At 40.0% G+C, this 13,898-nt stretch overlaps 1 protein-coding gene across 2 annotated transcripts in view; it reads left to right on the top strand.

The window, feature by feature from the left end:
• The first annotated feature begins 1,328 nt into the window (after positions 1 to 1,328).
• The window catches only part of TMEM255B (transmembrane protein 255B), a 58,735-nt gene continuing 46,165 nt past the window's right edge, over positions 1,329 to 13,898 (top strand). For both annotated transcript variants that reach the window (XM_081946276.1, XM_081946275.1), the window contains exons 1-2: positions 1,329 to 1,440; positions 13,146 to 13,288. In XM_081946276.1, the coding sequence (XP_081802402.1) occupies positions 1,383 to 1,440; positions 13,146 to 13,288 (201 nt within the window). In that variant the 5' untranslated portion in view covers positions 1,329 to 1,382. The remainder of the gene's footprint in view (positions 1,441 to 13,145; positions 13,289 to 13,898) is intronic.

Here is a 13,898-nt window from a genome sequence, read left to right on the forward strand (position 1 = left end):
AAGAAACCACAGTATCAATACAATACAATACAATACAATAGTAGAGTTTGGAAGGGACCTTGGAGGTCTTCTAGTCCAACCCCCTGCCTAGGCAGGAAACCCTATACCATTTCAGACAAATAGCTATCCAACATCTTCTTAAAGATTTCAAGTGTTGGGGCATTCACAACTTCTGGAGGCAAGCTGTTCCACTGATTAATTGTTCTAACTGTCAGGAAATTTCTCCTCAGTTCTAAGTTGCTTCTCTCCTTGATTAGTTTCCACCCATTGCTTCTTGTTCTACCCTCAGGTGCCTTGGAGAATAGTTTGACTCCCTCTTCTTTGTGGCAACCCCTGAGATATTAGAAGACTGCTATTATGTCTCCCCTAATCCTTCTTTCTATTAAACTAGACATAGCCAGTTCCTGCAACCATTCTTCATGTTTTAGTCTCCAGTCCCCTAATCATCTTTGTAGATCTTCTCTGCACTCTTTCTAGAGTCTCCATATCTTTTTTACATCGTGGCGACCAGAACTGAATGCAGTATTCCAAGTGTGGCCTTACCAAGGCATTATAAAGTGGTATTAACACTTCTTCAGGTAATGCATTCCAGGCATTGACCTCTCTGTTACTGAAGTCGTGTTTTCTGCAATCAAGTTTGGAGGAGTTTACCATAAGTTTGTATCTATTGTGAGCTCCTGTGTTGTTGTGGTTGAAGCTGAAGTATTCATTGACAGGTAGGACATTGTAGCAGATAATTTTAGGTACTAAGCTTGGCGAAGTTCTAAATTGTCTAAGCCCAAAATTTCAAGTCTTGGGGCATCAGGTATTCCGAGCAGAGGAGCGGAGGAGTCTTCTCATGAAATTCCTCTGGACTCAAGAGAAGTTTGGGTGTTGGAGTAAAGTTTCTCTGTTGGTGAAGGTATTTTCTGAAATCAGGGCTGCTGCTTGCCTGTCTGTTTTGTCTTGTTTTGTCTGGCTTTTGAGTGTTAATAAAAGTGTGATCATGAAAGGATTCGCCCCTTAAATCTCCCGGTTTTCCCCTCTAACCTTTTATCTGCTTCTAGCATTAATTGTAGCTTGACACACACACACACAGAGCCCAGCCGTTCCGGCTCTATTCTTGCAGCTGTCGGAAGGAAAAAGGAGCTGGCTCCGTTTCAGGGCGACGGCAGATGTTGCTCTTTCTGCTGGCCGACGCTGGAGCGGAGCCTCTGCCCCGAAGAGGCCCCCGGTCGCCCTCGGTTACCTCGAAAGGCCACCTTCGCTCCTCCCTCGGGCTCCGGCGGCGCCTCCTCTGCCCTGCCTCCCGCGACTCCCGCCTTATCTTCGCAAGACCGGTCGGTCGATGCCCGGGGACGGGCTCTGCACCCTGCTGGCCGGGTCCCACCGTCGCTGAGCGGATGCAGCCTTCCGTTGCCGCTGCTTCCACCGAGCCTTTAGCCATGCTGGACCCCGCAGGTAAGTGCAGACGCTGGCCGAGCCCGGGGGCCGTTTCCTCGCGGGTTTGAGCTTTCGCCCCCCCCCCCGCCTCTCCTCAGATGGAAGGGTTCAAAACCCCCGTTGCTTTTGACGGGGCAAACGGTTTAAGGGGCGAGGGCGTTAGAGTGCGGAGTTGTTTCCTTCTGGGGTCGCTTAGGTGAGAGCTTATCCACCGTCGACCCTTCCCTCCTCCTCTCCTCGCCTCCCCCTGAGCCAGCTACAGTCCAGAAAGTATTCAAGGACGCTCTCGGGTTCTCCCCCCTCCCCCCCATGCGAATTCACATGACCACGAGATACGTGTTCAGAAGGTGAGCTGACAAGTGGGAGCCTAATTCACTTTAACTTGTATTTGCAGACAAGCTATTTACCAATAGTAAGGATGCACTTTAAGTTCCGTTTCATTTTCAAGTAAACATTTTTATAAAAGGAGATATCGATTAGTATCATCCCCACCCCACACACACATTGGTTTTATTATTGCCTCCCTCTCAATTATTTCAGTATCCAGTGGTTTCTTAACTTTTGGAGTTGTTCTATTTATCAGAGTTTGAGAACTCTTGCTTATGAGCTCCCCTGTCAAAGATATGCCTCTTCCCTTCTACTCAAAGATCATGAACACCAGACTGTAAGTTCTGTCATGAAAAGCCAGCGCTGTACACAAACCTCATCTCAAATTATGTATGTAAAGAAAAATATATCATCAGAGAGAGTTCCTTGTGGTCCTCCTGCAGTTTCCGATGTCAGCTGCTTAGATGGTTAAAGAAATACAAGTATTTTCTAAAAGTGTCTAGACATTGTGGTTATCATTGTGGTTATTATGATAACCTTGTTGGTTATAATAAGCAATCAGTATGTTGCATGATAAATTTGGGAAAGCTACCGGTAGCCATTAGAACACCTTTCAAGCTAAGGTCTTCAATACTTAGGGATTTTGCTTCTTTGCCATTTCATTAGTCCTTTATTGAATATTGTGAAATGGTTAAATGCCTGATTATTTCAGAAAAAAAACCATATTCTGACCAGGTTTGAAAAACTGTCAGATTTCAGGGAACTTTTACAGTAAAAGCATAGTTCATATTTTTTATTCATGATGATTGTCTGTCTGTCTGTCTGTCTGTCTGTCTGTCTATCTATCTATCTTATCTATGTCTGTCTATCTATCATCCACCTATCATTTATATATCTGTCTATCTATGTCTTTCTGTCTGTCTGTTTATTTCATCTTGTAATTATGGAGGAGCTCATGGATTACAGCTAAGACTGGCCATTCATTACCAGAAAAAGAATTCATTGGAAGAGCAATGACTCCGTCTCTATCCTGCAAGAGCTTCCTACATAGCAAATGGTGTCCACTTTCCTAAACTTAGATGAAGCCCCAGACATATATTTAAGAGAAATGCATTCAGAAAAAAATAATGGGAATATCCTTTTGAGTCATGTCTCAGCTATCTATGGATAGAGGCACAATGTTTAGTGGCTTCATGACTAACATTGTGTGGTGGGATGAACTCCCATCATTCACTTCAGCTTCTATCCACCTAACAATTTGATAGCATGTTGTATACAAGTAGATAAATAGGTACCACTTTAGTGGGGAGACAAGTTGGTGCACCATGCAAGCAGTCATATTTGTCTAGGCTCTGAACCTTCCCAGTTATGGTGTCCATTTGCAAGATAGCTTCGGGGAGGTGGGAGGGCTTGAATGACTCTGCAGAAAGAGATGCTCATCTTTCTTTCTGGTGCGAAGGCAGCTCGCCCTTCTATGGCGCACCTTGGGAAGTGCAGAAGTGTTTCCTACAGCGGAGCTAGTAACTTGGCAGCCAAACTACTACTCTGCAATAGCATTGTGCTCTCCTGGCTAATGTAACAACACCATACAATATACAGACATCTGGACCACAACATGCCTGACATCACTATTGTGGAAAAGAAAAAAAAAACATTTGGTGTATTGATAATTGCAATACCAGGGGATGCATGAATTGAGGAGAAACAGCTAGAAAAAAATAACAAAATATCATGATTTGCAAATTGAAGTTGAGCAATTATGGAGGAAGAAATCAATGCTTGTATCAATAGTAATAGGAGCCCTTGGATTCATACCCAAAGGGCTGCTTAGAATGACATATGGAAAATCTGCCTATATACTCAGATGCTGCCTTAATAGCTCTTGGGTCCTTGGTTAGGATTTGAATTGTTACATTTTTACCAGTCCCAGACTGGTGAATTGTGAATCAAATTGAAGATTAAATTTTTAAGTATAGTTATAATAATACCTAAGGATGTTGTATGATAAACTTCATATATCCATGTCATAACTATGTAGCAACAAGCAGGACTGGAAATGAACAACTAAGGAAGCAGGTCACAGCTCTGAATTAAATTAATTGAGCAAAAATTAAAATTACAGAACCAGAATTCTCATTAGGACTTCTGTTTACAAATAAGGCACACACACACAAACACACAGTGTAACATCTAACAGTCTTCCACACTTTTGCTGGAGGAGAGATAGCCTCTTGCTGCTGGAAATGAAAGCCAGGTACCTGAGCAGTGTTTACACAATAATTTCCATCTTGTGAATTTACTCACAACATTGAGTACAAAATGCAGGAAGGCAGCACATTCTTATCTAGACAAAGTGGTGTTTTTAATAGACAGAATAAGAAATCACAATATTAAGAATTTCAATACGATGTAACCAAGAAATATTTGAATCCTATGCAGAATGCATCTTTGTTATTTGTTTAGAGTTATCACACAATATGTAGAATGTGCATTTCTAGCAGAAAAAGCATCAGTAGGCAGTTCATAATTATTTACTTTCTAGAAAGAAAACCTTAACCCAGCTATAGTTAACAACTTTAAAACCCATTTATAAGAGGTAACACTTCTTCCTTTTTTTTCAGTTGGAATTTGAAATAGATACAAGTGGTTTTCAACTGACAACCATAATGAAGCCTGCGGGCCCATTGCTGTCATACATTGTGACACAAAGAGGGTCACCAACATGACCAACCTGATTTTACAACCTTTTGTGTGGCAGCGTTAAACAAACCCACTAGCTTTCAGCAAAAACAAGACCATGGACACTGCAAATAACTGTAAATGTAGGCTGCTTGCCAACTGCCCAAAATGTGATCACATGACTGTGGGGGGACAGCAGCCATTGGAATTTTAGAGCCAGGTCATAAATATTCTGGGGAGGTCCGTTGTAAGTTTTAAAAAGTTACTAAGCGAACTATCATAAATTTAGGACTACCTGCAGTTAGATCCTGCTGTATGATTTTCCTTTGACTTGTAGAATAAAATAATCTCCCTAAAAGATCATGAGGCATGTTTACTAGTCTATTTACTTAAATTGCTCCATGTTTAGTGAAATCTTACTTTCTTATTACTGTGTTAGGTGGCAATAAAATAATATGACCCACAATGTCTAACATTAAAGGTAAATGTTCTCCTCGCACATATGTGCTAGTTGTTCCCAACTCTAGGGGATGGTGCTCATCTCTGTTTCAAAGCCGAAGAGCCAGCACTGTCCAAAGACATCTCCATGGTCATGTGGCTGGCATGACTAAATGCCGAAGGTGCACGGAACGCTGTTACCTTCCCACCAAAGGTAGCTACTATTTTCTACTTGCATTTTTACATGCTTTTGAACTGCTAGGTTGGCAGAAGCTGGGACAAGTAACGGGAGCTCACTCCATTACGCAGCGTTAGGATTCGAACTGCTGAACTGCCGACATTTCTGATCGACAAGCTCAGCATCTTAGCCACTGAGCCACCACATCCCTTTAATGTCCCATAATATCTAACATGAGAATCTAAAAGAGAAAAGAACAGACATAAAGCATTCTGTTTTGGAATGTAAAAATTCTCTTTGGAACATCTCCAGTTAAATTCAGCCGGATAATCTTTGTATAATTATAACTGTACTCACAATAATGGAATTTCCTCCCAAATTACCTTAATTTTGAAATTAGGCATATGGAAATAGATACCAGTGGTTTTCAGGGAACCTATTTCCAATGAAGTATGCTTTAAAATGGAGCATGATTCTGCTTGCGAGACGGAGAAATGTGAGAAGAATTAGAAAGCAATGACTGCAGAGTTGCACTATATGTAAAATTATGGGTTTTTTTGTTTTTGCTTTATAATATGTAAGATTTAAATGTTTATGGGTGCCAGCCTATGGTCAACTTAGGTTAACACCTAGCCACTGTTAGATGTGGTTAGTACTTAGATGGGAAATTGGCCAGAAATATCGAGATTATTGGCTAGGAAATAAATAGTAGAAAACAATGGCAAACCATTTTGGATTCTTGCCATGATTCTACATTGACATATCTGTGAAGTCACCAGGAGTCAAGGAGAACTCATTTAATATTCTCTTGCAATACAGGTAGTCCTTTACTTACAACCACAATTGAGCCCAAAATTTATGTTGCTAAGTGAGACAGTTAAGTGAATTTTGCCCCATTTTGTGACCTTTCTTGCCACAGTTGTTAAGTGAATCACTGCAGTTGTTAAGTGAATAACACGGTTGTTAAGTGAATCTGACTTCCCCATTAACTTTGCTTGACAGAAGGTTGCAAAAGATGATCACATGACTCCAGGACACTGTACAACGGTCATAAATGTGAGTCAGTTGCCAAGCATCTGAATTTTGACCATGGGATCATAGTGCCGCTGCAATGGTGTGTGAAAAATGGTCATAAGTCACTTTTTTTCAGTGCTGTTGTGACTTCAAATGGTCACTAAATGAACTTGTGTAAGTCAAGGACTACCTGTAATCTCACAATAACATTTGGATAAGGTGATTGACATTTTTTCCTCAATGATAATGATATTGCTTTTTAGAAATAATACGATTAGCAAAAATGAATAGAAAGTGTACTTCATATTAAACTTTTTAATTCAATTTTACTTCTTCATGTCTGATTCTTGGAGAACTAACAATCTTCTAGCCCAGTGGTGGGTTCCTACCGGTTCGGACTGGATCAGCCAAATTGGTAGTGGTTTGGTGGCCTGGGTTGCTGGAACGGGCCTGCTATACCTCCAAACCGGTTGTCCAGGCAGTGCCATCATCTTGTTTTCTGTTTCTGCGCTTCTGCGCATGCGCAGAACAATTTTTATTGCACTGCACATGCACACACAGTGTGCCCATGAGCAAACCGGCAGGAGTGCCTGCCAGAACCCACCCCTGTTCTAGCCTGGTGTCTTAACCACCTTACCAAGCTAGTTCTTTATGGCTTTCCAAATATTCATTGTAGCTAAAATAATATATCTTTGCAAAATAAAGTGTCTCAATTACTTTATTGTTGAGTGGTTACTGAATTAATACTATGCCTGCTACAAAAGGGGAAAAATATTTAACATAAATACTCTTTCTGTGAAAGTCATTTGTCTTTAGTCATTAAAAATATAGATGTTATTTGAACCTTGTTATTTTAAACCATTATTCAACCCTTTATTAGTCAAACAATGGACCCCAAAGCAATATAATCATAGTGACAAAATCAAATTAGTGTTCTTTTACCTTACAATTCAAGAAGAGGTATCATATACAACAGACAATTCTATTACGTACATTCTGAATAAACCAAGAACTCACATTTAAACAGATTATTGAGCTGAGGTTTGAAGCAAAACCTGGTTATTAGTTTCTGCCCTTTGGACAATTGAGCACTTAATTAGAGGAAGCAATTGTTAAAAGGAGATCTCATCTCTCTTTTCAGCATGTTAACCACCACATTTCATTTACCCCTGTGATTTGTTAAAATAAAAGCAATTTTAAACAATCTACAGACAATAAAAAAGCAAAATACAATGGTAAAAATTAATAATTTTCTATCTTAGAAAATTCAGATGACATGACTTTTTTTTACTACCATATATTTGTTATTTAAATGTGTAATATTGATAAAAACATAAAAAAAAACTTTACTGCCCAGTTGCACCATTAGTGATTAAACACTACTATTTTCAGCTGAACTGAGTTTGATATGCCCCACTAGGATAGCCTTTTATAACGCATGACCTACTGTCTGCATTTCATAAAATCTATTTTCTGTACTTTTTGCACATCTTGTGCATGTTTACTCAAAAGAAATGATTTGCCATGGAAATATTTACATGACCTACAACATCTTCATCTTTGTTAATTTGCTTTGACTATGAGTCTGAAAATTAGGATTTGAATCTGATATGAAAATATATGTCTGAACTGGCATGCCAAATTTTGCTGCTGGTCTATCCCTATAGCAGTCTTTGGGACTGAAGCACTTATAATATAAGCACAGAATAACAAAGAAAAATAGAACAAGCTGAATTTCGTGGTACTTCAAGCTTAACTCAAGCTCACTTTGGAGAAGTTGGGGTCTTGAGCAAAGAACGTTTGGATGGTTTTGTTGCGATCTTTATCACTGAGTTTTAATGCGTTTTAATTATTTTTTAATTGTGCTTTAATTTGGTGTGGGTGTCTGGATTTTGTTTTGTTTCTGCCTCATTGCTTGCTTTCTGTTGGTTCAAAGACAAGATATAAAGGGCAGCATTCCGAGATCTAAATTCAATAGGAGCCCTTGTTTGAAGATGTGTTACTAGCAGAGTGCAGAAAGAATGATGCTTAATTAAAAAGCACAATGTCCCATGTTGAGTAGGAGTGTTGGAAAAATGTCTTTCTGGGTTCAGTTCCAAGTGGGGAGAAAGACACTGGAAACATGGTGGCTGTTTGGAAAGATGGTTTAAATGGTGGACTGGATCACATGCCTTGAAGATGTTCAGTGAAGAAAAAAGGGGAGAGATGCTGAGAGTGCCTAAATTGTATACCCTCTCTGGGCTTTGGAATTTGAGCTTGTATTCTGATTGGTTGTCAGACTCCCTTGGGGCCATGCAGGGGCAACTCTATAGGCTGTCCTGAGTTCCAGGCTTGGTTGAGCCTTGTTGGGTGATTTAATCTTCCCAAGTGCCATGTGGTGAGATGGGTAAGGCTAATCCTAACTGTTGGATCTTGGGTGAGGGCATTTGCCTATGAATAGACCTAGCTATCTCTTTATCTCTTAAGTGCGGACATCTGCTGTGGGCTATTGAGGATGGTGGGGACTATTAAGAGTGAGTCTGTTTCTTCTAAAAACATGTTTCTCCATTTCTCATCCAAGGAAATATAATATTCTGCATTTTTAATATTTCCTAGAATATTTCATTTTTCTAGGAGAGGGGTGGGTGCTAACTTCCAACTGGAGGGGAAAAAGAAGGCAGAAAGTCCCTTTATCTCTTATACACGGAGACTCATTGAAATAACAATTAGCCAGGTAAGGTAAGCCTTCACTTATCTAGGGCTGTCACAGAGAAGGACCTCTGAAAAGTCAAGAGAGCAGCCACAGCCATGTAATTGAAACCCCACCCATAAAAAATGGCTTTGTCTTTTATGGCATGCCGTGGCTGCCCTTTTGCATTTTTTGAGCCTCGCTGTGCGTTCACTTTTGCTCTCACATCTCTATCTATCTATCTATCTATCTATCTATCTATCTATCTATCTATCTATCTATCATCAGCTCAGAGGTTCAAAACGAGGAACAGGTCATGAAAGAGCATCAACAAAAAGAAAGGGAAGTTCTGGTCAGTTTTTATCTCCTTCCCTTTGTTATCCCCCCCCTTCACTGCAAGGAAAAGTGTCCAACTTGCAAACGCAGGAAATCTGAAGCCAGTAAATTGTCTAGAAAGAAGAGATTAGGCACATCCTGCTCATACTTGTCTCCAGTGGCTTTGAAGCATGACACTTAGCTAGGTGTACTGTACACCTTCACCTTAATTTATGACATTTCCTATCCTTTCCTATGAAGCATAGAATTGTACTGGTTGCCTAAACATCTGTCTTTTTCTTGCATTTGTAGGATAGCTATGATGTGGGCTTCCTATATGGAAGTAATTCTGCATAAAAGTTCCTCTCGTGTGAAATAACCCTGAGCATCAGGAATATTACATTTCAGTTTCAAGTTTTTTTCCCTACACACATGAATACAAATCACCTCGATTTGCATGGACATCGGTTGGGAAGAGGGTGTCAGATTCTCAAAAGTAACATTGTTTTATGTTGTGATGAAAGCTTTGTCTCTTCGCTACGGACGGGCATTGCAATTTTGCATAACCCCCAAAGAGTAGATATTTTGCTTATTTTTGAGAATTTGCAAACATGCTTGTTTTACAATAATCTAAAGCCAGTCTTGTGAAGTATAATGGACTGAGAATCTTCATGGATGTAACCAGAATATGAATGTGGTAATTTGCAGGACAAAGTATTGATCTAGGAAAAGGAAAGGTCAGCTTTTGTTTTCAGCATGGTTATTTTATCTTTAACTAGCTGATAACCCGGTGTAGCCCAGGTATGTATTTATCCCAATCCTGTATTAGAGGGAGCCCCTTTGTGGAGTACTGCAAAGCCGTTACCATAGCAACTCCACTGTGCTGTACAGTAGAAGTCATTTTAAGGCACAACAGGCTGTATTTTAACAGAACTTGAATCCAAAATACACACTATCATTCTCAAAAGTACTGTGACTTGACACTATAGATATAATTCAGTCCTTTTTATTTCAGCAGCCCAGTCGTTCAGGAGTTATACTGGAACACACACCCACACCCACACCCACACACAAACACAAACACATGTTGGGGGGGGTCTTACCCCCACAATATTTGTTTCCAGAGTGTAATTCATATGTGTACCATGTTTAGTTGAAATTGCTTAAGCTGTTCCAGAGTTATGCTGGAACATACACACACACATACAGCCATTTTTAAAATAAAGATATGTGAAGATTTCACCTGAAATCTGAAGAATTTTGGTTGCTTTGGAATTCAGTTTCAGTTTTCTCAGACTTTTGAAGAAAATGCCAACTTTTGGTAATAGCATTAATTGAAAATCTTGTATAAGAGGAAGCATGCTAAAGGTTTGTAAGGAGAATATAACACAACTTTTGTTTTTCACCAGAATTCCTGCTTTTCCTTATGTGAAATGCTACTTTCACAAGAGCCAAACTAAATATCCCATGTAAATGTAGGCAGTAATTTTCTAGTATATTCACATAGAAAGGAAAAACAGCTTGGAAAAGGATACTTATAAAAGGAAAGCAGCAGTGGGTAGGCCATTAACCTTTCTTAAGTTTTTTTCAGTCTCTCAAATAACCTAAACTATAATGGTTTTATTATTTATACATCTGTAGATTTCTAACATTTGACCTATGTTTTATGACAGACATAGAGGGTTTAAAGACCTCCTCAGCCATAATTTTGTTTAATCTGCCACCCCAACTGTTTCCCCTCCCCCAGTTTTAAAGAAAGAATGAAGGCAAATTTAATCTGTACACCTGGATGTAATGCTTAAATGGCTTCCTTTCACACTCTAAATGCTACTGCTCTGATAATATGTATTTGCAACACAATCTTTTCTGTTTATTGAGAAGCAAGTTCTAGTGACACAGTAGGTCCTTTTTTTCCAAAGAAAGGTTGCATAAGGTTGCAAGTTTAAAATGTCAATATGTCAAGAAATATTCCTTTCTAATGCTCCTTAACAGTTAAAACTACGTTTGCCTCAAGGGTCTGAAAATTAACTCACTTATATAAAACCTGTGAATCATGCTTCCCTCCAACTACCTTGGGTTTTCTGTGCATCATCATATTTTAATTATTTTCAAACTAAAAGAATATTGGAAAAATATGTAAAGAATATCTGTCCATCAAGACTTTGTCTAGTTATCTAGCAGTAGAATAATAAGAAAACTGACTGTGAAAAAAGAGTAGGGTTAGGACTTGGCAAGGAAATCCATTTGCCCAACACAACTGTATGGAAGATATAGTTGGATAGTAGGCACCTAGTTATGACAGATACCCCCCCCCCCGAAATTGCGTACAACCCTGTTTTGGAGTGCCAATGGCAACACACATGCATACATACATGCACGCACAAAGTCACGGATCCCCATATTGGGTGCTTGGCAACTGGCTGACCTTTATAGGTGGTTCCAGCATTCTGCCTTCACATGATGCAATTTCAACTGCTTTATGGCAAAAAGCACCTCACTTGACTCACTTTATAACCATGGTGTTCACTTAATAACTGCCGCAGAAAGATCATAAAATCAGGTCAATCATGTGGGTGCCTTGACTTATGACTTACAATGGAAGTTCCAGGCTCCCAGATGGTTGTAAGTCGAGGAGCATCTGTACACACAGATGCAACACAATTACTTTACTACAGCGTGTCAAACCCTGGCGGGGCTTGCCTTACTTGGGGGGGGGGGATTGGGAGAAGGCGGCAGCAGCGACGAGCAGCAGCAGCAAATGGTGGTGGCAGTTCCGGCTACCTAGAACAGCTGATTGGTGCCATGCCAAGAGGTCGAGAGCTGGCTGCTGACCAGCTGTCAGAAGCAAATACACCGGGAGATGGCGATGTTTCAGTAGTGTGGCCCAGCTGATTGGTGGTGTGCCAGATACCTTCTATGGCCACTGCTGATAATAGGGCTGGAAAGAATCTCAGGAACTTTGCTACTTTCTTTCTCTTGATTTTAATGGAATACTTTAAAAAATAAATTGAAAAAATAAATTTAATTTTTAAAATCTGCCCTTGATTCACTATACATAGAGCCATTGGTTTATGTTCACTCGTAGAAAAGCCTGTTTGAATCATGTGTCTCAGGAAACAAGGAAATATTAGTTCACCTCTGGCATTAGGACACTTTTCCAGTTTATCTTCTGTATCATTTCAACAAAAAAAAACAAGGGGGAGGAAATGAAATCATAGATATCTTGTATTATATAATGTGTCCCGGAATAGAACTGTCCAAGGATTGATTCTCAATCTAATTTCAGAAGGCATTTAAGTTGGTTCAGACTTAGGACAAAATCATTTTTCTGTTTTCCAGCAAAATCAAGACAGCCATTGGTAGAGGATTGGAGTGTTTCATATTTCCTTTGTGTCATCTAGTGTAGTGTTTCCCAATTTTGGGAACTTTAAAATATGTGGACTTCAACTCCCAGAATTTACCAAGTGGGCTGTTGGGCAGCTCAATACAGTGATTGACTCGACTATCAAATGAAGGACGCTTAGCTCAGTGGCTAAGAGGCTGAGCTTGTCAATCAGAAAGGTCGGCAGTTCGGCAGTTTGAATCCCTAGCACCATATAACGGAGTGAGCTCCTGTTACTTATCCCAGCTTCTGCCAACCTAGCAGTTCGAAAGCACGTAAAAATGCAAGTGAAAAATAGGGACCACCTTTGGTGGGAAGGTAACAGCGTTCTGTGCACTTTCAGTGTTTAGTCATGCCGGCCACATAACCTCAGAGACGTCTTCGGACAGCGCTGGCTCTTCGGCTTTGAAACAGAGATGAGCACTGCCCCCTAGAGTCAGGAATGACTAGCGCATACATATGTGCGAGGGAACCTTTACCTATCAAATGAAGTGAGCCTTCAGCAGAAAAAGATCTCCTAATCTAACATCCTTTCAGGTAGGAACCTAATTTCAGAGATAAGATATTTCTAATTAGAAGTTGCTGATTCTAAGCTAAGGCTATCTAAGAAGCTTGACATCAGGTTTCTTGTTAAGTGGGTTGCGTGCGAATGAAGCAGACTCGCCTCTCCTTTGAAATTGGCGTAATTTTAATATGGATTTACAATGTGTGTTTTTTCACAGGGCACTTCACAAAAAGAAAGAAAACGTCTCTTTGTTTCACAGTCGCCCTTTTGGTAGTGTCTGTTTTCATACTGACCATAGGCCTTGCAGCAACCACAAGAACTGAAAATGTAACTGTGGGAGGCTATTATCCAGGAATAATAGTAAGTCTATGCACCACTGCATTTCAGCTTTTCCAGTATTCATAGTGCATCAAATAATGAACCAAAAACGTAAAAACGGTCAGAAAAATTGGGTCCGTCTTCACTTAGGATGGAAATTCTAGTTCCAGTTGTGGTTGTATGTTGACAACGGTCTATGGATCTCCCCTCGTGCAGGTTTTGTGCAATTTGACAATAAACCTAGTTCAGTCAAGTTTAACTTAATAGAAAGTGTGGAGGTAGGTATGAAAGAGACAAGTCTCAGTTGGGTTATGGCACTGGACCAGTAGAATAATCTACTAGTTCTAGTCCTGCCTCAGGCATGGAAGCCAGGTGGGTAACTTTAGGCTAGTCATCTTCTCTTAGTCCTAGGGAAAAGGACTGCAAATCATTTCCAAACACGTTGCCTAGAAGATTGCATAGGGTTACCAGGAGCCACGATTGACTCAAAATAATGAGGAAAGCATGAAAATTCATTCCTTATATTGAAAACACTAACATGTAGTTTGGGGCAAGATACAGTATATAAGACAGTTATGTCAAACCTCTTAGGCATCAAGTGTCCAAACTGCGCATGCCCAAAGGAAAGATGCATACGTACACGAATGTGTAC

Source organism: Natrix helvetica (assembly GCF_964273705.1).
Source record: "Natrix helvetica genome assembly, chromosome: 3".
Taxonomy (NCBI): Eukaryota; Metazoa; Chordata; class Lepidosauria; order Squamata; family Natricidae; genus Natrix; species Natrix helvetica.